The sequence below is a fragment of the Pelophylax lessonae genome, assembly GCF_965119305.1.
Source record: "Pelophylax lessonae genome assembly, contig: HAP1_SCAFFOLD_57, whole genome shotgun sequence".
Lineage (NCBI taxonomy): Eukaryota > Metazoa > Chordata > Amphibia > Anura > Ranidae > Pelophylax > Pelophylax lessonae.
In genome coordinates this window covers 123,735-148,285 of record NW_028120142.1, presented here as the reverse complement: position 1 = coordinate 148,285, position 24,551 = coordinate 123,735, and the positions used below count along the sequence as shown (strand labels likewise).

The window sequence follows — 24,551 nt, the reverse complement described above, 5'->3', positions numbered from 1 at the left end:
CACCAAGACCAAAGGCCCAATTTTTGGCACCTGTGTAGTACATGCAATTTCAAATTTGTATGGAATTCTTACCAGCAGGTCCCATTCCTGCGCCCAGCAAAAGTAACTGCGAGGGCTTGGTTACGGTGTTCAGGCACCTCCAACAGCAAAGGCCCAATTTTTAGCACCTGTATAGCTCATGCAATTTTAAATTTGTATGTAATTCTTACCAGCAGGTCTCGTTCCTGCACCCAGCAAGAGTATCTGCGAAGGCTTGGTTACGGTGTTCGGGCACCACCTACAGCAAAGGCCCAATTTTTAGCACCTGTATAGCTCATGCAATTTTAAATTTGTATGTAATTCTTACCAGCAGGTCTCGTTCCTGCACCCAGCAAGAGTATCTGCGAAGGCTTGGTTACGGTGTTCGAGCACCACCTACAGCAAAGGCCCAATTATTGGCACCTGTATAGCACATGCAATTTCCCATTTGTATGTAATTCTTACCAGCAGGTCCCATTCCTGCACCCAGCAAGAGTATCTGCGAGGGCTTGGTATCGGTGTTCAGGCACTACCTACAGCAAAGGCCCGATTTTTGGCACCTCTATATCACATGCAATTTCAAATTTGTATGGAATTCTTACTAGCAGGTCCCATTCCTACACCAAGCAAGAGTAACTGCGAGGCCTTGGTTATGGTGTTCAGGCACCACCAACAGCAAAGGCCCAATTTTTGGCACCTGTATGACAAGTACATGTGATTTCAAATTTGTATGGATTTTTTAGCAGCAGGTCATCACTAGTTGATAGGAAGCCAGCAGCTGCCAGCCTCCTAACAACCAGTGACTCCTCCCCGCCTGGCCCATTCAGCTGTCAGGGTTCTTGGCTGATAGATGAATGATAATAAAAGGGTGAGAATTGTTTAAAAAAAGTGCAGGTGTTCTGCTTCCAGCAGGATTTTAACCACTTCTGGACCGGAAGGATTTTCCCCCTTAACCACTTACCCACTGGGCACTTAAACCCTCTTCCTAACCAGACCAATTTTCAGCTTTTAGTACTCTCACATTTTGAATGACAATTACTCAGTCATGCAACACTGTACCCATATGACATTTTCATCCTTTTTTTCACACAAACAGAGGTTTCTTTTGATGGTATTTAATAATTTTTTTTTTTTGCGCTATAAATTAAAAAAGACCAAACATTTTGTAAAAAAAAAAATGCATTTTTATTCGTTTTGGCTTTAAAATTTTGCAAATTTAGTCATTTTTAATTTTTTTGGTCTTTGTGAAGGTTATAGAGTCTACAGGTAACAAATGTGAAATTGAAATTATTGGTAGTAGATTCCTGGGCCCTCCTACCCCCCAAGATATCCACCCTATCCTTATTTTCAACTTCACCGATAACTCTATCAAGGTCATGGTTTTGATATCCCCGATCCAGAAACCTGGATTTGAGAAAATCAGCCTGTTTTCTGAAGTCATCTTTGAACGTACAATTACGTCTCAATCTGGTGGATTGACTCTTGAGGACAGATTGAAGCCAAGAGGGATGATGGCAACTTCCATGGCCAATAAAACTGTTGCGATCAGTATTTTTGAAATACGTTGATGTGACCGAAGAGCCCCCCTTAACCTTGATATTGAGATCCAAAAAATGAATGCCAGAGGCACTAGCCTCAAATTGTAACAAAATAGCCAAAGAATTTGCATTCAGTTGTTTTATGAAGTCAACCAATGTGGGCATGTCCCCTTCCAAAAGGAGGAGGACGTCATCTATGTATCTACCCCAAAAGGCCAACTCAGGTCTCTTACTGGTATAGATGATGTCCTCCTACCACTTGGCCATGAACAGATTAGCCATATTTATACCTAATTTAGCCCCCATGGCAACTTCTTAAATATGTTTACAGTTCAAATTTGACTGGAATTTGATGTAAAATTCAATTTGAATTTCTGAAATTCAGACAAATTTTGTTGGGTTTTTCAGAGCATTCAGTAAACTTTGTTTATACTGTAATTCGGGTATTGGAACATATCCAAATAGGCGAATATAGAAAAATGTGTCAGAATATTTATATAAAACGTAACGAACCGCACATGTCTAGTACTGTGGGAGAACAGATATAGTGACTGCAGGCTCCTGGGTTTAGTAACACTTTAGGTTGGGAGTTTGGAATTAAAGGGTATGTAAACCCCACCAATGAACTTCTCTTATTTGCCCCCTTTGGTCTTTTTAACCACTTTTTGACCGGAAGGTTTTCCCCCTTAATGACCAGGCCATTTTTTGCGATTTGGCACTGCAATAATTTAACTGACAATTGCACAGTTGTGCGACACTGTACCCAAATAAAATGGATGTCCTTTTTTTCCCACAAATAGAGCTTTCTTTGGTGGTATTTGATCACCTGTGCAATTTTTCTATTTTTTGCGCTATGAACAAAAAAAGAGCGACAATTCTGAAAATATATATATCTTTTTTTACTATAAAACATTCCAAATAAAATAAAAAACAAATCTAACTTTTTATAATTTTAGGCCAATTTTGTATTCTGCTACATATTCTTGGTAAAAAAAAAAAATCCCAATAGCGCATTTTGATTGGTTTGCACAAAAGTTATCGCATCTACAAACTAAGAGAAAGATTTATGTCATTTTTATTTATTTATTTTTAACTAGTAATGGCGGCGATCTATGATTTCTAGAGGGACTGCGACATTGTGGCGGACAGATCGGACACCTTACTGACACTTTTTACACTTTTGGAGGGACCAGTGATATTACTACAGCAATCGGTGCTAAAAATATGCACTGTCACTGTACTAATGACACTGGCAGGGAAGGGGTTAACACCAGGGGCGATCAAAGGGTTAAATGTGTCCCTAGGGGGTGCTTTCTAACTGTATGGGGTTAGGGCTTGTGAAATCAATACAGAGACCTGTGTTCCTGAATAGGAGGAACACGGGAGCTCTGTATTGCTTCCTGAGAGAACAACGGTCTGTTATGTTTACAACAGCAGACCGCCGTTTTCTTTCCATGGGGAGCGATCACGGGTGTCGGCTCCGTGCCTCGGCTTCCCTGTTGAGGAGTGGGCGCGCCCCCAGGATCGATCCTGCAAACTAGCATACAAGGAACCTGCCGCCATATATAGGCGGCGGCTGGTCGGTTTATGTTAATATACAATAAAATATATACAGATACATCGTAACACAGTAACAACGCATGCAATCCATACATACACAGAAATCAAAACAAATACATTCAGAAATGAAGTTATGTTTAATAAAATTAAAAAAGTATTGAACGTATGAAGAAAGGGAGGTGCAAAAAGGCATGGAAATCAAAGACACCAGCTGATATCAATCAGTAATTAGAAAGCAATCCTGCCCCTTGTCGGTACAAATTAATATCAGCTGGTTCAGTCTCAACTGATGGCCTATAAAAAGGTGTCTCATTACCAAGGTGTCACACAAGAAACATCTCATGATGGGTAAAAGCCAAGAGCTCTCTCACGACCTTTGCAGAGTTATTGTTGCAAAACATACTGATGGCATTGGTTACAGAAGGATTTCTAAACTTCTTAATGTTCCAGTGAGCACTGTTGGGGCCATAATCCAGAAGTGGAAAGAAAATAATTTCACCATAAACCGGACACAACCAGGTGCTCCTCACAAGCAGAAGAGTTGCCCAAGAGCCAAGGACCACTTGTGGAGAGCTTCAGAAAGACCAGGAATGAGCAGGTACAATTGTTTCAAAGAAAACAATAAGTAATGTACTCAACCCCTATGGCCTGTAGGCACGCTCTCCATGCAAGACTCCATTGCTGAACCTTCCCAGAAGCTAACCTCCTCTTACCATTATGGCAAGCTGCAGACTGGAATGGGCAGACAATAAACGGATGAGATATGTATTTAATTTGATCTTTATCACAGGAATGGGATGGTATACTGTATATCTCAGCAGCTCCATGCTTTTTCACATATGTAGCCAATCTTGTCCTCACAGTTCCGATCATTCATTGATTGTGGTCCTCCTAGGATCTCTGCACAGTGTTCTCCGCCTTTGTCATTATTGGGTTCTCCCGTATTCCAGGGACTGTAAAAACAAGAACAATACCTTTTAACTACTTAAGGACCGGAAGGTTTTACCCCCTTAATGACTAGGCCATTTTTTGCGATTCGGCACTGCGTTCCCTTAACTGACAATTGCGCAGTCGTGCGACGCTGTACCCTAATAAAATTGATGTACTTTTTCTTCCCCACAAATAGAGCTTTCTTTTGGTGGTATTTGATCACCTCTGCGGTTTTTCTTTTTTGCGCTATAAACAAAAAAAGAGCGACAATTCTGAAAGAAAATAACTATATTTTTTACTTTCTGCTATAAAACTTTCCAGATAAAAAAAAAAAAAAAATATATATATATATATATATATATATATATATATATATATATATATATATATATAAAAATCATTTTTTTTTCATTATTTTAGGCCATATTTTCGGTAAAAAAAAAAAACAATAAGTGTATATTGATTGGTTTGCGCAAAAGTTATCGCGTCTACAAACTATGGGATAGATTTATGTCATTTTCATTTTTTTTTACTAGTAATGGCGGTGATCTGCGATTTTGTGGTGGACACTTGCCGACCAGGTTCCCTGTATGACATTTTTTACACTTTTAGGGGGACCAGTGACATTACTACAGTAATCAGTGCTAAAAATATGCACTATCAATGTACTAATGACACTGGCAGGGAAGGGGTTAACACCAGGGGCAATCAAAGGGTTAAATGTGTCCCTAGGGGGTGCTTTTTAATTGTGTGGGGGATGGACTCACAGAATGAGCAAAGAGACCTGTGTTCATCACTGACAGAACAGCGGTCTGCCCTGTTTACATCGGCACACCCCCGCTCTGTCTTCATGGGGAGCGATCACAGGTGACCCGCTAATTGGCTCAACCTCTGGCCAATCAGGGTGCATGCATGCACCCCCACTATCTGTTATACCAGCCATGATATTCACCAATGACCAGTGGGGGCTGATTCTGCCTGCAGGCCTTATGGCAGTGATGGAGAACATTGGTACTCCAGATGTTTTGGAACTACATTTCCCATGATGCTAAACTACGCTGCAGAGTGCATGAGAATCATGGGAAATGTAGTTCCAAAACATCTGGGTTGCCAAGCTTCTCCATCACTGCCCTAAGGCCTGCAGGCAGAAGCAGCCCCCATTAGTCATTGGTGAATATCATGGCTGGTAACTCTCTCTCGAGGTGCTCCTAGAGGGTGACTTTCCAACATGTTTGGGGCCTAACATGTGTTTACTAATGGAGGTCTGGGGTTGGATCACAAGCCTACGATGCCTAGCGACGTACAGGTACATCGTTTCACGTAACGGAGCTGACCTGCCTCAGTAAAACGATGGTGTCTGATCGGCAATTGGTTAAGAATATATTTTTTTATTAACAAATCTGTCTCCAAATCACTCATTCATTTGATCTAAAAATTGGCTTATTTTAGACTATGGCAAACGCAGCAGAATTGACCGAAACCTCTTCAGTAGCTTTATCATGGTCTCCTTGTGGTGGTTGAGTGATCTCAGAAGTCTTCTGGGATGATTCAGAACACAATGTTTATTCAAAGCCAAAACAAAAGTCTAGATAGACTTCCACTTTAACCACTTAACGACCGCCCGCCCGTCCACATAAGGTGCTTTTCCACTGCATGGAACCGAATGGTTCGATTCACATTTGTGCTTTTCCACTGCTGGTACCGCATGGTACGGTGTAGGAACGGTTTGGTTTGGTACGGTATGGTACGGCGGCGCTTTTCCACTACATGGAACCAAACGGGACGGCTCGCTAAAACAGTACCACCTCAGTTGTGGTTCCAACAGGGCCGTACCGGCACCATATCCCGCAATCCTTTGCATGCAGCCTTGACTGTTTGTCACTACTAGCCACTGATTGGTCAGAGGATCATTGTTATCCCACCCACTTTACTTTAGTGGAAAAGCAAACTGTACCGAACCGTACCGAACCGTTCCAACACCATACCATGCGGTACCATGCAGTGGAAAACCAACAGAGCCAAGCAGGGCCAAGCAGGGCCGAGTGGAGCCGAGCTGTTACTTGCAGTGGAAAAGTGCCAATTGTACTGCAGATGGGGGGGCTGCTGTAGGCAAAGCAACATACTGGTACGACACTGCCTACTTCCCGATTTAGGGAGCACACATGCGTGCCTTCCACCCGGCATCCACTGTAATTATACACAGCGGAAGCCTTTCAGCAAGTTCTGGCCGGGACCTGCTTATAGTCCAGTCACAGCCATGAGCTCTGTGTGAACAATCACAAAGCTCTGTACAGTGGGAACAATCTCTCCGTTTCTCGTCATTGCAAAGAATGAAGTGTCCATAAGAAGGAGAAGCAGCCAGCTGACAGAGGAAGCATTGGCGGTGGCTGGTGATGGGGCCTCTGGTAGTGAAGGGACAGTTTGGAACTTCATGTTCCACACTTAGTAGTAGGGTCTCCATGTTGGAGCCCGCTGTGGTACAGAGCACCCCTAGGAATCAAGCCTGAAAGTTACAATGTGCAAGGCTTTGCAATTTAAAGTACAGGAACTATAAAACCATGGTCCAACCACATCTGGAGTACCATATTTTCCGGCGTATAAGACGACCCCCCAACTTTTCCAGTTAAAATATAGAGTATACATGTAAACATAAAACAGTGCAAGTGGATTAAACTTTTCCAAATTCACTCTAAAGCTAAAAGGAAGGATAAAACAATAACCCCATGGGAGCTGCCATGCTCCACAACCCCCCTCCTTGCATCCCAGTCCCCTCCACAGTCCCCCTCCTTGTATCCCAATCCCCTCCACAGTCCCCCTCCTTGTATCCAAGTCTCTTCTACAGTTGTCCCCCCTTACTTGCACATTACTCCCTTTCACAGTCCCCTTTACAGCCCCCTCCCTTACCTTATGGCATTTTTCCACTGCAAGTACCGGCTCGGCTCTACTCGTCCCTGCTTGGCTCGGTTTGGTTCCGCATGGTACGGTGTTGGAACAGTTCAGTATGGTTTGGTATGGTTTGCTTTTCCACTAAAGTAGTACTAAAGTAAGTGGGTGGGATAACAATGATTCTCTGACCAATCAGTGGCTAGTAGTGACAAACAGTCAGCTGCATGCAAAAGATTGTGGGATATGGTACTGGTATGGTACCTCTTGGAACCACAATCGATGTGGTACTTTTTTAGCGAGACGTACCGTTCGGTTCCATGTAGTGGAAAAGCGCCGCCGTACCGCACCGAACCGTTCCTGCACTGTACCATGCAGTACCAGCAGTGGAAAAGCACAAAAGCGAGCCGAACCGTTTGGTTCCATGCAGTGGAAAAGCACCATTACACAGCAGATAGAGGATGCAGCATGTCCGAGCATAAGGCAGGAGCTGTTCAACTTTCCACAAGCAGATTGGTTGCTAGGACCGCCCCTAGCAACAACAAATCACAGGCTTTTTAACTTAGAAAGCTCCTGCCTTCTGCTCGGAAATGCTGCGTGCTCTATCTGCTACCTGCTGTGTAAGTATGAAATCGGCGGCGGGGGAAGGAGGAGTCACACGGAAGAGGAGAAGACACATTTACTGATACCACAGCACTTGTCACTTGCACAAACTCCCCCCAACTCACCCCCTGCAGCCAGCACTGGAACTAGCAGTGCAGGGAGCTCAGTCCACACATATTCTCCAGTTCGGCTCCAGCATCCACCCTATAAGACGATCCCCTATATATAAGACGACCCCCGACTTTTGAGAAGATTTTCCTGGGTTAAAAAGTTGTTTTATACGCCGGAAAATACGGTACTCTGTCCAGTTCTGGTTGCCAATCCTCAGGAAGGATGTGTTGGAACTGGAAAGAGTCCAGAGAAGAGCAACTAAGCTAATTAGGGGATTGGAAAACCTTAATTATGAGGAGAGATTACAGGCGCTAAATTTAATCTCCCTGGAGAAGAAACGCCTGGGAGGGGACATGATAGCAATTTACGAATACCTCAATGGTGATCTCAGCATAGAAAAAAAACTATTCAGTCGCAAGGATTGCATGAGGACATGAGGCCATAGAATGCGATTAGAGGAGAAGCGATTTAATCTTAGACTAAGGGGTTTTTTTACAGTAAGGGCAATAAGATTGTGGAACTCACTTCCACGAATGGTGGTAACTGCGGGGAGTATGGCTACTTTTAAAATACTCTTGGACGTACATCTCCAAGATCAAAACATTCAGGGGTATGGGAAGTGAGTACATCCACGCACACCTACACAAGTTGAACTGGATGGACTATTGTCTTTATTCAACCTCAACTACTATGTAACTATGTAGCTGTTTTCTGTGTCTTTGGGCAGAATACAACCTGGTTCAGTAATGCCTTTTACACACGCAACGATTGTTGGCTGTGAATTTTCGGCCAATTGTCGGCTTGTTAGTATGATGTTTCCGACAACCGACTGCGACTTTTCGGCTGAACAAAATCTGGTGTGCAGGCTATAAAATTTTTGTTGGCTGTGAACAGAATGGCCGATTTTCCGTCAGTCAGTACAGATTTCGGCAGACAAAAATCAGATGAGCAAGACTGGGCATGCTCAGAGAAGAAAAAACACACAGAAAGTAAACCAGCACATGACATCACTTCTGAAGTTGGTTGTTGTTGGCCGAGAAAATTCGTGTGCAGTCTAGAGCACATTTCAACCAACACAACAACACTGGACAAAAGACGGCCGATCGGTCGGCCGATGATCGTTGCGTGTGTACGAGGCATTAGTTGAGACAAGTACAAGATGGTGGAAAAAGTGTGTGCTATGCACAACTTTCTCAAAATGAGTTCATAGTCATATGTTGGGCAAGTAGGAACAGGCCGCACCGCCTGATGAAGAGGAGATGCTACTTTCTGTAAGTGTGTGGGGCCCAGGAATACAGTATGCCAGTATGCCCTAAGGCAGTGATGGCGAAATTTGGCACTCCAGATGTTTTGGAACTACATTTCCCATGATGCTATACTACACTGAAGAGGGCATGAGCATCATGGGAAATGTAGTTCCAAAACATCTGGGGTGCCAAGGTTCTCCATCACTGCCATAAGGCCTGCAGGCAGGATCCGATCCCACTGGTTATTGGTGAATATCATGGCTGGTAACTCTCTCGAGGTGCTCCTAGAGGGTGACTTCCCAACATGTTTGGGGCCTAACATGTCTTACTAATGGAGGTCTGGGGTTGGATCACAAGCTGTCCTGCCTGGAAGTAGATGGAAGCTGCCCAGAAATGAGAGCCAGGGATGAAGATTCTGATGGAGGAAGGAGCTGGATTCCAGGAGGGGCCTGGTGACTCTCTTGAAACCAAGCATGGAGAAGTTTATAATCCAGCAGAAGGTGTAAATGCTGGTGTCAGAGTTTAAACTTATGTAGTGTTTCCATCACACCTGGAAGACCTCACCTGTATGTAAGACTGCTCCCATCCGCCCACAGCCAACGATTGATATTTTCACTGTCCCTCCTCAGTCCTAACCAGTATCTCCCACCTCCTATGGTTGGCAGCAGAGAATCCTGGATCAATAAATAAAGAAAGTCATCAGAAATATATAGAAAAAAAGAACAATTTGAGGCGCCAAATCTAAAAGTGCTAGTGCTGAATAAACAGATTAATAAATAATAAAATATATAAACATAATAATTCAATAATTCATAAAGTGCAAAAATCCATCCAGTGCACAAATTGCAGAACATATAAATTTTGCATAAAGTCCATTAACCACTTCTGGACCGGAAGGATTTGCCCCCTTAATGACAGGCCATTTTTTGCGATTCGGCACTGCATTACTTTAACCGTCTGCGCACAGTATATTTACTGCGGCAGTCAGCCCTGGCCAGGCAGAGTGACGTAGATCTACGTCGCTAGCCTGTCACCGAGTTTTGAGCCAATAGCGGGCGAGCCTCAGCTCCTTCACAGAGGAGTCCGGGCGTGTGACCGGCGGACCCGATGTCCGCCGGTCACATTACAATCGTCGGTAGAGCGGGAGAAAGGCGGGCGGCTTATGTAAACAAGCCGCCTGTCATTCTCCCCTGTGTAAAAATGAAGATCAGACGGTTCTACTATGTAGAACCGTTGATCTCTGTTTTTACAATAGGAGACATGTCCAATCACAGTTAGAAACACGCCCCAAGGACACACTTAGCCCCTCCCTCTCCAATACAGTTAACCCCTTCCCTGCCAGTGTCATTTTTACAGTAACAGTGCATATGTATAGCACTGATTACTGCAGTAATGTCACTGGTAACCCCAAAAGTGTCAAAAATGTCAGTCAAGGGTCCGATCTGTCCGCCGCAATGTCGCAGTACCACAAAAAAAAAAACGCAGATCGCCACCATTACTCGTTAAAAAAAAAACACCAAAAATCTTTCCCTTTGTTAGTAAACGCGATAACTTTTGCGCAAACCAATCAAAATACGCTTTTTGCGATTTTTTTTACCAAACATAGGTAGCATAAAATACATTGGCTGAAAATGTTAAAAAATTTTGATTTTTACATTTTTTGGGGGAGAATTTCATATAAAAAAAGTGAAAAATATTGGTATTTTTGCAAAATTTACGCTATTTTTTTGTTTATAGCGCATGATCAAAAAATCACACAGGTGATCAAATACCACCAAAAGAAAGCACTGTTTGTGGGAAAAAAAAGGACGTGAAATTAGTTTAGGTACAGCGTCGCACGACCACGCAATTGTCCGTTAAAGTCAGGCAGTAAAAAATCGCAAAAACCCCCCTGGTCAGGAAGGGGGTAAAATCTTCCGGGGCTTAAGTGGTTAACGGACAATTGCGCAGTCGTGCGACGCTGTACCCAAATAAAATTGATGTCCTTTTTTTCCCACAAATAGAGCTTCCTTTTGGTGGTATTTGATCACCTCTGTGATTTTTATTTTTTTGCACTATAAGCAAAGAAAAAAAGAGCGACAATTCTGAAAAAAAAAATATATATATTTTTCACATTCTGCTATATAACATTCCCAAAATCAAATCAAACCACATTTTCTTTTTAACATTCTAGGCCAATTTGTTTTCTGCTACATATTTTTGGTAAAAAAAATCGCAATAAGCGTATTTTGATTGGTTTGCGCAAAAGTTATCGCATCTGCTAACTACGGGAACAATTTATGTCATTTTTATTTATTTATTTTTATTTTTTTAATAATAACGGCGGCGATCTGCGATTTTTAGCGGGACTGCGACATTGCGGCGGACAGATCGGACCCCTAACTGACATTTTTGACACTTTTGGGGAGACCAGTGACATTACTACAGTAATCAGTGCTAAAAATATGCACTGTCACTGTACTAAAGACATTGGCATGGAAGGGGTTAACACAGTGGGTGATCAAGGGGTTAAGTGTGAGCCTATTGGAGTGTTTTCTAACTGTGGGGGGGGGCGTGGCTTGTGAAATGATCATAGAGACCTGTGATCCTATATAGAAGGATCACAGGTACTCTGTGATCATTCCAGAGAGAAGGACGGCCGGCTGTGTTTACAACAACTGACCGTCCTTCTCTCTCAGCGGGGAATAACCGCGGGTGCCCAGAGGCAATCAGAGCCGCCAGCCCCGTGCATCGGAGTCCCCGCTGCCAGCGGCGCGCGCTCGCCCACTAGCTGCAGGCGCGCGACCGACGTATACCTTCATGTGGGCCAGCCTGCCACAGTATGTCTGCGGCGGGAGGTCGGGAAGAGGTTAATCCATAAAGTGCAGAAAATCTTCCAGTGAAAGTATTCCACCACAAAAGTGACAAAAAGTGCTGAACAAATCTTCTTGCTTCAAAAGTGCCAGTGCCTAAATTTTTCCTTCACCCGTTAATGTGAGGGTAACTCATCAGAAATCAGAGGGCCTCCAGGACCCAGCTCACCCCTAAAATTATTTGCAAATAGCCTCCTTAGATGGATGGTATCATTGTGGTCTCCCTGGGCTCAGAGTATACTTCCTGATGACGCAGTGTCGCGAAATGCATTGAGGTTGCTCCGGCTACTACTTCTGGTTCGTCACTTCCACCCCCTGTTGGAACCTTGAAATGCACGCTGGAACCAATAGGCATTCAGGCATATTTACCCTGGCTGTTTTGCTGTCTGAATGTGCTGATTTGGGCACTTTTAAATTATATAGTTATATAGTTTGTGAGGTTGAAAAAAGACATCCGTCCATCCAGTTCAACCTATGATGTGTGTGTGTGTTTGCTGTTAACTGTACATTGTATACCCCTGTATGTTGTACATTGTATACCCCTGTATGTTGTGGTCTTTAAGGTGCCCATCTAATAGTTTTTTTAAACTATCGATGCTCCCTGCTGATACCACTGCTTGTGGAAGAGAATTCCACATCCTTACCGCTCTTACAGTGAAGAACCCCCTACGTATTTTAAGCTTAAACCGTTTTTCCTCTAGTTTTAGTGAGTGGCCACGTGTCTTATTGTATTCCCTTGCTCTGAATAGTTTGTTCCTTATGCTAGGGTCGCCAGTACAGTATTTGTACATTGATATCATACCCCCCCCTTAATCGTCTCTTCTCCAGAGAGAATAGGTTCAGTGCTTGTAGTCTTTCCTCATAGCTGATGTCCTCCATTCCCCTAATTATTTTTGTTGCCCTTCTCTGGACTCTTTCCAGTTCCAGCACATCCTTCCTGAGGACCGGTGCCCAGAACTAGACAGCATACTCCAGATGTGGCCGGACCAGAGTCTTGTAGAGCGGGAGAATAATTTCTTTATTTCTGGAGTGAATCCCCTTTTTTATACAACCCAGTATTCTGTTGGCTTTGCTTGCAGCGGCTTGGCATTGCATGCCACTGCTGAGCTTGTTGTCTACCAGTACCCCCAGGTCCTTTTCCATCCTAGACTCACCCAGAGGTTTCCCCCCAGTGAGTAGCTTGCTTTCGCATTACTGATGCCCAGGTGCATTATTTTACATTTCTCAACATTTAACCTCATCTTCCATGTAGTTGCCCACCCCATTATTTTGTTCAGATCCGCTTGCAAGGTTTCCACATCCTGCATAGAAGATATTGGCATGCTTAGTTTAGTATCATCCGCAAATACTGAGATTGTGCCTGATATCCCCTCCTCTAGATCATTTATGAATAAATTAAACAGGAGTGAGTGTACAGAATGTGAATGTACCGTTCATTGATTTGCATTGCAATTGTTTTTAATTTTTTGGGGGAAACGGCTTAATTATCCTGACTGGGGGACAACTTTATAATAGACTACTCTGAGCCCAGGGAGGCCCAGGGAGGCCACCCATCACAATCATACCATCCATCTAAGGAGGCTATTTGCAAATTTTAGGGGCGAGCTGGGTCCTGGAGGCCCTCTGATTTCTGGTGAGTTACGCTCACATTAACGGGTGAAGGAAAAATGTAAGCACTGGTACTTTTGAAGCAAGAAGATTTGTTCAGCACTTTTTTTTGTCAATTTTTGTGGTGGAATACGTTCACTGGAAGAATTTCTGCACTTTATGGATTATTGGACTTTATGCAAAAAATGTAAATGTTATGCAATTTGTGCACTGGATGAATTGTTGCACTTTATGAATCATTGAATTATTTAATATTTTTATGTTTATATATGTTAAAGTTAATTTGCGTGTGAAGGCAGGCATCCCAATACTTTTGGTTATGTAGTGTGTATGTATGTGCATATATATATATATATATATATATATATATATATATATATATATATATATATACAGGGCCGCTGATAGGGCAGTACATCCAGCCCTGTTGTACCGGGCCCAGGCTCCATCAGCACTATAGGGGGGCCCGCCAGCTGTAAAATTAGTTTTTAGCAAAAAACAAAATAAAACAAGACTTAACCACATCCCAACACCCCCTTGCTTACCGGGGTGTAAAGTTACAATTTACTGGGCCCCATGAAGTTAGGAGAGGAGCCCAGGAGATGACAGCAGAGGAGGGACTTTTTTTTTTTCATTTAGGGAGGTAGAGACTGATGGGAGGAAGAGACTGATGGGAGGTAGAGACTGACGTGAGGCAGAGACTGACGGGAGGCAGAGACTGACGGGAGGTAGAGACTGATGGGAGGCAGAGACTGATGGAAGGCAGAAACTGATGGGAGGTAGAGACTGATGTGAGGCAGAGACTTATGGGAGGCAGATATTGATGGGAGACAGAGACTGATGGGAGGCAGAGACTGATGGGAGGTAGAGACTGATGGGAGGCAGAGACTGATGGGAGGCAGAGACTGATGGGAGGCAGAGACTGATGGGAGGAAGAGACTGATGGGAGGAAGAGACTGATGGGAGGCAGAGACTGATGGGAGGTAGAGACTGATGGGAGGCAGATACTGATGGGAGGTAGAGACTGATGGGAGGTAGAGACTGATGGGAGGCAGAGACTGATGGGAGGCAGAGACTGATGAAAGGCAGAGACTGATGGGAGGCAGAGACTGATGGGAGGCAGAGACTGATGGGAGGTAGAGACTGATGGGAGGCAGAAACTGATGGTGGGTGGAAAAAGTACACAGGCAAGCAGCCCCCTGCACTCACACTGACACAGGCTACTCTATAGTAAGGTACAGTCTTCACACTCCCTGCTGCGTGCCTATGATCACCATCACTATGATGACCGCACAGCAGGTGCTGTATGGCTGTCACAGTGTGTCACATGGTTGTTGGGTGCTGACTGTTAACTTATGGCTGTATTGTGTGTTAGAGACTAAGGCCCCTTTCACACAGGCGGACCGTTCAGATCCGCCTGTTGGTTTTTTGGCGGATCTGAACGGTCACCCCATGCATGTCTATGAGGCATCGGATGTCAGTGGAGACGTGTCCGCTGACATCCGATCCATCAAATCCGGACAGATGGAAACCCTATTTTCCATCCATGCAGCGGATCGGATCAGATGAGAATGAACAGACGGTCCGTTCTCATCCGATTCCCCCATACAGAAGAATGGGGGCCTGACAGCTCTGTCTCAGCACACAGCACAGAGACAGTGCTGTCATCCGCCTGCTCAGCAGAGGATCGGCGGATCGATCCCCCGCTAAGAAAAACAGGATGGACTGTGTGAAAGGACCATAACACTGTACAGCCATAACAAAGTCAGCACCCAACAACCATGTGACACACTGACAGCCATACAGCACCTGCTGTGCTGTCATCATAGTGATGGTGATCATAGGCACACAGCAAGATGCTAGTTTACATTTCTGTTTGCAGGGGCAGCAAACACAAGCAATTGTGCTGTGTTTTTACCATTCCCCTTTAGGAAACTTTCACCCAAGCTTTCCAATTAGGTCCGCCTGTCAGTTTTTCATGCGGACCTGATTGAAAGATCAATGTAGGTGCACGGGAGTCTGGATGCAAATTGACTTACACCCGCCTCTGTGTCCATTCCGGTCCGAAAACAAAAATAGAAAACGACTGCGTCCTTTTCTATTTTTTTCAGACCTAAATGTGAGAGATCAGAGGTAGCCTGATGTAAACGGACATCAGAGTCATCACAAGTCCACCCCTGTCCATTGCGGGGAGTATGCTGACACTAACTGAACAGGCACAGATGTCAAAACCCTGACATCTGTCCCAAAACACCGACATCTGTCCCAAAACACCGACATCTCTCCCATTCGGCTACACTTTTATGTGGCGAGGCACTGTGACGATTTGCAATATGAGGTATAGTGCAGCGCTGCCTCTTACAAAGTGCAATGTGACTAAAATAAATAATAAAAGTGTGCCTTCCTATAAGTGGTTAAATATTATAAATGCAATATTGGGGTATCCGTGTTATAAAATTTCATAAAATGCATAACACAATCATAAATACAAGTATTACATATACATAGTAAAACATGGTGATGATAAAAAATAATCAATAAGGTGCTCAGTGTCCATACAATTGTGGAGTAATGGTGCTCTAGATTTCAAAAATAATTTTTCCACATATATCTGTGTCACCAATGAAAATCCATATAGTAAGTGAAAAGAATTATATATATATATATATATTTGCCTAAAATTGTGTAAAACAAACAGATCAATAGGAATATAAATGTCCTATTGGGGTGTAGATGGTGAATCCCTTCACCTATAGGTGTCTTGAGGAAAGTGATGGTGATCTTCAGTGTAGTGCCACCAAACCAGTGTGACTGGTCTCTTACTTTCTTGTTAACAGCCTTTTTAGAGTGGGTTGGTTTCTGGATGCATATAGCCCATACGGTGTCACTCGTTCCACTACACCCTCTGTTGCATCTTTTAGGCTCTTAGAGGTAAGGGACATCCTCCCATGGTGTAGTACCGTATATACTCGAGAATAAGTCGACCCGGATATAAGCCGAGGCCCCTAATTTTACCACAAAAAAGTGGGAAAACTTATTGACTCGAGTATAAGCCTAGGGTGGGAAATGCAGCAGCTACTGGACCCAACTGGACCAACACGAGACCCAAAACAGAGGCTGCGGGCATGGTACAGGAGATGGCGCAGGTCATGGTATAGGCATGGCACAGGTGATGGTAAGGGCATGGCACAGGTCATGGCACAGGTCATGGTACAGGCATGGCACAGGTCATGGTACAGGCATGGTACAGGCATGGTACAGGCATGGCACAGATGATGGTATAGGCATGTCACAGGTGATGGTATAGGCATGGCATAGGTCATGGTACAGGCATGTCACAGGTCATGGTACAGGCATGGCATAGGTCATGGTACAGGCATGTCACAGATCATGGTACAGGCATGTCACAGATCATGGTACAGGCATGGCACAGGTCATGGTACAGGCATGGCACAGGTCATGGTACAGGCATGGCACAGATGATGGTATAGGCATGGCATAGGTCATGGTACAGGCATGTCACAGGTCATGGTACAGGCATGGCATAGGTCATGGTACAGGCATGTCACAGATCATGGTACAGGCATGTCACAGATCATGGTACAGGCATGGCACAGGTCATGGTACAGGCATGGCACAGGTCATGGTACAGGCATGGCACAGATGATGGTATAGGCATGTCACAGGTGATGGTATAGGCATGGCATAGGTCATGGTACAGGCATGTCACAGGTCATGGTATAGGGATGGCACAGTAAGTGCAGGCATGACATAGGTCATGGTACAGGCAAGTCACAGGTCATGGTACAGGCATGGCACAGGTCATGGTACAGGAGATGGTATAGGCATAGTACAGGTGATGGTATAGGCATGGCACAGTATGTACAGGCATGGCACAGTAGGTACAGGCATGGCACAGTAGGTACAGGCATGGAACAGTATGTACAGGCATGGCATAGTAGGTATAAGCATGGCACAGTAAGTACAGGCATGACACAGTATGTACAGGCATGGCACAGGAGATGCAGTGCTGCGGGCATGGTACAGAAGAATGTCCTGTACCATGCCCGCAGCACTGCATGAGTCTCACTTACCTGTCGGTGAGGCGCCTTCGATTTAAAAATCGCACCGCCCGGCACCAATACATCACCGCAAATGCGCCGCCGATGCTCGGGAAAGCCTGTACACGTTCGGCTATTCCCGGGCATGCGGCACATGCGCGGTGACACGTCGGCGCCGGGCAGCGCCATTTTTAAAAGGACAGTGACTCGAGTATAAGCCGAGGGGGGCTTTTTCAGCATGAAAAAACATGCTGAAAAACTCGCCTTATACTCGAGTATATATGGTATTTTAAAATGTATTTAATAAAGTAGTAACATACAGGCTCACATTTAAAATGGTATAATCCGGCGCCGCTATATGTCCGGGCTGGGAAGAAGTCGCATAGGGCAGAGACGGAGCGTACCTAGAAGTGACGTCCACACCAGGAAACACATAACTGTGCCGGATTATACAATTGGATGCATTGTTATTTTCATGGATATGGATTTTCATTGGTGACACGGATATATGTGGAAAAATTATTTTTGAAATCTAGAGCACCATTACTCCACAATTGTATGGACACTGAGCACCTTATTGATTATTTTTTATCATCACCATTTTTTACTATGTATATGTAATACTTGTATTCATGATTATGTTATGCACTTTATGAAATGTTATAACACGGATACACCAATATTGCATTTATAATGATAAAACCACTCATAGCAAGGTACACTTTTATTATTTATTTTAGTCACATTGCACTTTGTACGAGGCAGCGCTGCACTATACCTCATATTGCAAATCATCACAGGCTAAGGATAAGCTTCTAAGTGACAGCAGCAGCTTTATTTCATATATATATATATATATATATATATATATATATATATATATTCATATTTCTTTAATTTTTTTATACTGGAATACATGATAGCGCGGGAGACATCTTTGTAATTCATCGAGGCACTGTGACAGCTTCCTGGCAGGATAGCGGAGGCGGGGTCAGACTCGGGTCCAAACACACCTGAGCTCATCCCTGCTAATTAGTTGCAAACATTTCTAAAATAAGACATCTCTCCTGCTTTATAATATGTATAAGTTTAGAATATTATAGTAATGGTTATTAAAGCGGAGTTCCGGCCACAAAATTGTTACTTTAGATTTTGTGGCATCCGCTTCCTTATTGTCACCTGTAAAAGAATTGGATATTCCCGTTTTTTTTTTTTAACTAACCTTGTTACAGAAGAAAATATACTCACCTTTCCTTCAACTTCCTCCCTCCTCAGCTGCGGCCCGTGCCGTGACTTCCTGTCCCGCAATGCATCCTGGGAGTGATGAGTAATAGCTCCCAGGATGCAATGGGCAGTGACGAAGGTGGCGGGCCACTCCTCTCATCGCGTTATTTGAAAACAGGAAATAACGCGATGAAAGGCGTCCCTATACTATGCCGATCGCATAGTACTGGGCATGCGCGAGATTTCGCGCTGCATTCATCGGCCCCTTCCATCTAGAAAGAGGAAGCAGGGCATATATTAGCAGGCGGTGCTCTGCTAACATTTTATAAAGTAAGATTTAATGATTGTCAATCTATTATTTAAATGTATAAAACCGGATTAGCGAATGTATGAAGGGCGGTGGATAACTGTTTTGGGTAGTATTTAAAAAAAAAATGATTCTGTGGCCGGAACTCTGCTTGAAAGAGGAAGTAAACTCCCCCAAAAAAAAAAAATGAAAAAAAAAAAACCCTGTAAAGACAAAGGCATAATGAGCTAGTATGCATCACATACTAGCTACAGTAATTATGAAATACCTTAAAACGAAGCCCCCCGCAGTGCCGCACACTCAGCAACAGGACGGCCGACATGTCCAGCCGTCCTGCTTCCTGGTTCCCATCATCCGGCCATTTGATTGGCCGGAGGCGCGATTACATCACTCCCGCACATACGTGCAGGAGCTGCCATTTACAGCACAGGGCTCTGAAGGAACAGCACAGGTGGCCGTTCCTTCAGAGCGCATGCGCCGATGACATCTGCATGCACTGTAAATATCTCCTAAACGGTGCATGTTTAAGAGTAGGGATGATCGAACTTTTCAAAAGTTCGGTTCGGCCAGAACATCCGAACGGCCCGGATTTCAGAACCCCATTGAAATCAATGGGACCCGAACTTCGGTAATCAAAAAACACAATTTTGAAGCCCTAAAACCCAATAAATGCCCCTAAAAAGTGCCTAGGGTTCTGGGTCATACCCCAGGGACTATTAATCACACAAAAAAAGTTCTTAAAAATTTTAATTTTTGATAGAGAGCTAATTATTGAAAAAAAAAAAAAATTCTTTGGATTTAGTATCTGGGGGGGTCTAAAAAGTGTACCTGTGAAGTTTCAGCTCTGTAGCATATCCAGAACCATAAAAAAAGATTGTTTGTATTAGGTCACTTATAGAACAGGTTAGTGGCTTCTCTCTTTTCACACCTTGCCGGTTTAGTAGCAAGCATTTTTTTGGGCATTTTTTGGGGTCTTTTGAGGCAGGCAAAACATCAGAACATGTGTATAGGGGGTATATATACACACACCCATGTATGTATATATACACCTAGACAAATATAGGTGTGATAGTAGCAGAAATATATGCTTGCGCTAATGAAATCATTTACACTAATATGGCTCCGCTCCTATCACACCTATATATGTGTAAGTGTAAAATACATATAAGTATGTGTGTATATATACCACTATACACAAGTTCAGATGTTTTGCCTGCCTCCAAAGAACCCAAAAAAATGCCCAAAAAAACGCTATCGCCAAAAAAAAACGCCCAGGTGTGTTGTTGCAGGCATTTTTTTGGGGGTTTTTGGAGGCAGGCAAAACATCTGAACTTGTGTATAGTGGTATATATACACACACACTTATATGTATTTTACACTTAGACATATATAGGTGTTATAGGAGCGGAGCCATATTAGTGTAAATGATTTCATTAGCGCAAGCATATATTTCTGCTACTATCACACCTATATATGTCTAGGTGTATATATACATATAAGTATGTGTGTATATATACCCGTATACACAAGTTCAGATGTTTTGCCTGCCTCCAAAAACCCCCAAAAAATGCCTGCAACAACACACCTGGGCGTTTTTTTTTTTTGGCGCTAGCGTTTTTTTGGGCATTTTTTGGGTTCTTCAGAGGACGATACTTATATGTATATATACACCTAGACATATATAGGTGTGATAGGAGCATAACTATATTGGTGTTAATTATTTCATTAGCCCAAGTAGTGTTTTCTGCTCCTTTCACACCTATATATGTGCAGGTGTATATATACATCCATGGTAGTGTATATATACCCCCTATACACATGCTCAGATGTCATGCCTGACTCCAAACATGTGCTCAAAAAATCAATATAGACGCCTGCAGCCAAAAAGCAAGCTGACAGGGGCGAAGCCATATTACTGCAGCGAAAGTGACTTGAGAGAAACTATCTTTTCTCTATAGCGGTCACCCTGATATGGAAGGGTTTGGTCACCCTGCCATAGCAGTCACTGTCACTTCACCCTACACTACATTACGGTCACCCTGATATGGAAGGGTTTGGTCACCCTGCCATAGCAGTCAGTTAACCCTACACTACATTACGGTCACCCTGACACTTCACACTTTCCCTACAGAAACTAAATTTTTGCATCTAACTAAAGTGTAAAAGAGCACCCTAACTACACTAGATATCCCTTTCATCACACTAATAAATGCTAAATGACACTTTTAAAGTAAAATTAACAGAACTGCTTCCACTCTCTTCCATGTCCAGTATAACAATGCTTGGAATTTGGCGGGGGCTATCTTATATACTGGGGGGCGTATTCACTAATGATTGGACTATGGACCCCCTGGTCACTCCAATCACATTCCTAGCATTCTCCTGCCCCCTCAATTGGCTTTTGCTAATGGTTCTGGTCCAATCACGGCTTTTAAAGCCCATTTCCATGAACGATTGCATTTTGGTCGGTTCTGGTTGCCGAATTCCGAACTTTTTCAGCAAAAAGTTCTAAATTCGGCCGAACCTCGAACACCCAATGTTCGGGTCGAACCGATGGTCGACCCGAACCATTTGATCATCCCTATTTAAGAGATATTTATAGCACCTATAGGTAACTCTTAATATAGGCTTACCTATAGGTAAAAGTCTTTAAAGTGGGTTTACACCCACTTTAAGTATGTAATAAGTGTATTATACATGATGTACATTTAGAGAAGTACAAGTAGAGATGCCTAATTTTAGAACTTCCCTGTCAATAACCAGAGGGAATTCTGTAGCTGCCAAATAAATATCCTAATAACTGACAGGGCTAGGGGCGGGGTCAAGGGTGGGGTCGAGGGCGCGGTCGAGGGGGGCCCCTGTCAGGTAGGCTGTATGGGGGCCCATTATTTCTAACAGCGGCCCTGTATATATACAGTATCTCACAAAAGTAAGTACACCCTCACATTTTTGTAAATATTTTATTCTATCTTTTCATGTGAGAACACTGAAGAAATGACACTTTGCTAAAATGTAAAGTAGTGAGTGTACAGCTTGTATAACAGTGTAAATTTGCTGTCCCCTCAAAATGACTCAACACACAGCCATTAATGTCTAAACCGCTGGCAACAAAATTGAGTACACCCCTAAGTGAAAATGTCCTAATTGGGCCAAATTAGCCATTTTCCGGTGTCATGTGGCTCGTTAGTGTTAGAAGGTCTCAGGTGTGAATGGGGAGCAGGTGTGTTAAATTTGGTGTTATCGCTCTCACTCTCTCACTGGAAGTTCAACCTGGCATCTCATGGCAAAGAACTCTCTGAAGATCTGAAAAAAAAGAATTGTTGCTTTACATAAAGATGGCCTAGGCTATAAGAAGATTGCCAAGGCCCTGAAACTGAGCTGCAGCACGTGGCCAAGACCATACAGCGGCTTAACAGGACAGTTTCCACTCAGAACAGGCCTTGCCATGGTCGACCAAAGTAGTGGAGTGCATGCACTCAGCATCATATCCAGAGGTTGTCTTTGGGAAATAGACATATGAGTGCTGCCAGCATTGCTGCAGAGGTTGAAGGGGTGGGGGGGTCAGCCAGTCAGTGCTCAGACCATACGCCGCACACTGCATCAAATTGGTCAGCATGGCTGTCGTCCCAGAAGGAAGCCTCTTCTAAAGATGATGCACAAGAAAGCCTGCAAACAGTTTGCTGAGGACAAGAAGACTAAGGACATGGATTACTGGAACCATGTCCTGAGGTCTGATAAAACCAAGGTAAACGTACTAGCTCACATACCAGCTCAGCTTTGTCCTTCAGGATTAGCATGACGCCATTTTGCTTTTCACATTCCTCCTTACTCCTAGTCCAGGTTTCTTCATTGGGCCGGAAATAGTAGCAGTTGGATTTAATTAGTTGCCATCCATTGGGGCAGCTGGTGCAGGAATCCTCCCGGATGTTCTCTGGGAAGAGAGAAGAACACAATGAAGGCAGTTCTGAAATCTCAAACCCAAAACAATGCTGGGGAAAAAAGTGAAGCTGAATAACGGTTATACCAAACACAATCGGAATGTAACTTTCTGAATATTATAGATAAGACATTCCATCTGTGAATTTTTTTATACATAGACCCCAAAGCGTTATCTTACACTGTGATGATGTGCAATCATGAGTTACTGCATTCTACATTGATTGAGACTTGATGAAACTTTGAATGAACATAGTGTCATACAATTAACACATAGTCAATGTGTAAGGTGGCCGGTTGCCTCTATCAATGACGCCATGAAATAAAAGGTCTAAGATGTACTTGAGGAGAGGGAGGAAACTTACAGGTTAATATTATCTATTGATTTCAGTGGCAGATCTACCAGGGTCGCAAAGGCCTGATTGTGACCAGGCCCGGGCATTCTACCACCATGGAGGGCCACAGGCCCAAATGGTGTTCAGGGGCCAAGGTGGGCATGCAGTGACATCTGTAAAAAGAAGGATGGTGGGGCAGCACACAGCCGCACTCCACACACACCAGCTGCTGAGATGAAAATCTTAGACAATGTCCACGGAGCCGCACTCCAGACACCAGCCTGGACGGGACATCTCCCTCTCAGATCTCTGTCACCAGGAGCTCAACCCCCTGCCAAGCTAATTTCTTCATTACTGGCGCCATTTTGTTGAAGTCCGCTCATATACATAGATCTGAGTTAGTCTTCAACAATATGGCACCCAAAGCCGCAAATATGGGATAAATGTTACTTCTTTTGCAGAGTCTGACCAAACAGGGTGCTAGAGATGATAAACTACACTGAACAGGCGGGTGATATGAAGAAGGGGAGTGGGAGTGCCCAGAGGAGAAGAGAAGAGGATGATGGATCAAAGCCAAGGCCTGTCTGACCGAGCCTGCCCTGCATCTGAGCAATGAAGGAGGTCAGGTCAGTATAACAACTCCAAACAGGCCACACAGAGTCTATAGGGGGGTCACTGTGGTCCCCCCTCCACATCATCCTCTTTAAATCAAAGTCTACAGTGCAAGGGGGAACTCTGCAGATCCTGTTTCAAAGGGGACTCTGATGTAAAGAGTGAGGTTACCGACTATGGTGTAATGGGGAACTCTAATGTGTTTGGAATAACTGTGGATAGTTAAGTAACTTGATGTTCTCAATCTGGGGACCTCCCTTCCCTTACAGCAGTGAAGACATTAAATGTTTCAGGTAAATGTAAAGTTGATTACCAGGTAACAGTAAGCATTAGCAGGTGAATGAACCTACCTGATCTATTGTAATGGGCACCCTTGGGCACAGTTTGGACAAATGAGATCAGTTTTGCCATCCCTACAGCTTCACCAGTGCCACCCCAATCAACAGAGAGGAGTGAAATACATGCAGAGGAAAAACTCTAACTCCAGTATTTGTTTATTGAGTGCTATGGACTTTACTAAGGATGAATAAAGGTCCATGGTGGGACCCCATAAATAAAGGTACATGGTGGGACCCCATAAATAAAGGTTCATGGGGGGACCCTAAATAATGGTCAATGGTGGAATTCCCATAAATAAAGGTCTTTGGTGTGCTAGATTAAATGTGTGTTTATGGTGGGACCAAATAAAAGTCGATGGCAGAATCCTCATAAATAAGAGACCATAAA

The 24,551-nt window shown here is 43.7% G+C and overlaps 1 protein-coding gene across 1 annotated transcript in view; it reads right to left on the bottom strand.

Moving 5' to 3' along the window:
• Nucleotides 1–3,667: 3,667 nt before the first annotated feature.
• The window catches only part of LOC309543476 (perlucin-like protein), a gene marked incomplete at its 5' end in the record, with an annotated part of 56,080 nt that continues 35,196 nt past the window's right edge, over nt 3,668–24,551 (bottom strand). The window contains 3 exons of the mRNA XM_082275956.1: nt 3,668–4,069; nt 9,455–9,564; nt 22,710–22,873. Of these exons, the coding sequence (XP_082132082.1) occupies nt 3,931–4,069; nt 9,455–9,564; nt 22,710–22,873 (413 nt within the window). The 3' untranslated portion in view covers nt 3,668–3,930. The remainder of the gene's footprint in view (nt 4,070–9,454; nt 9,565–22,709; nt 22,874–24,551) is intronic.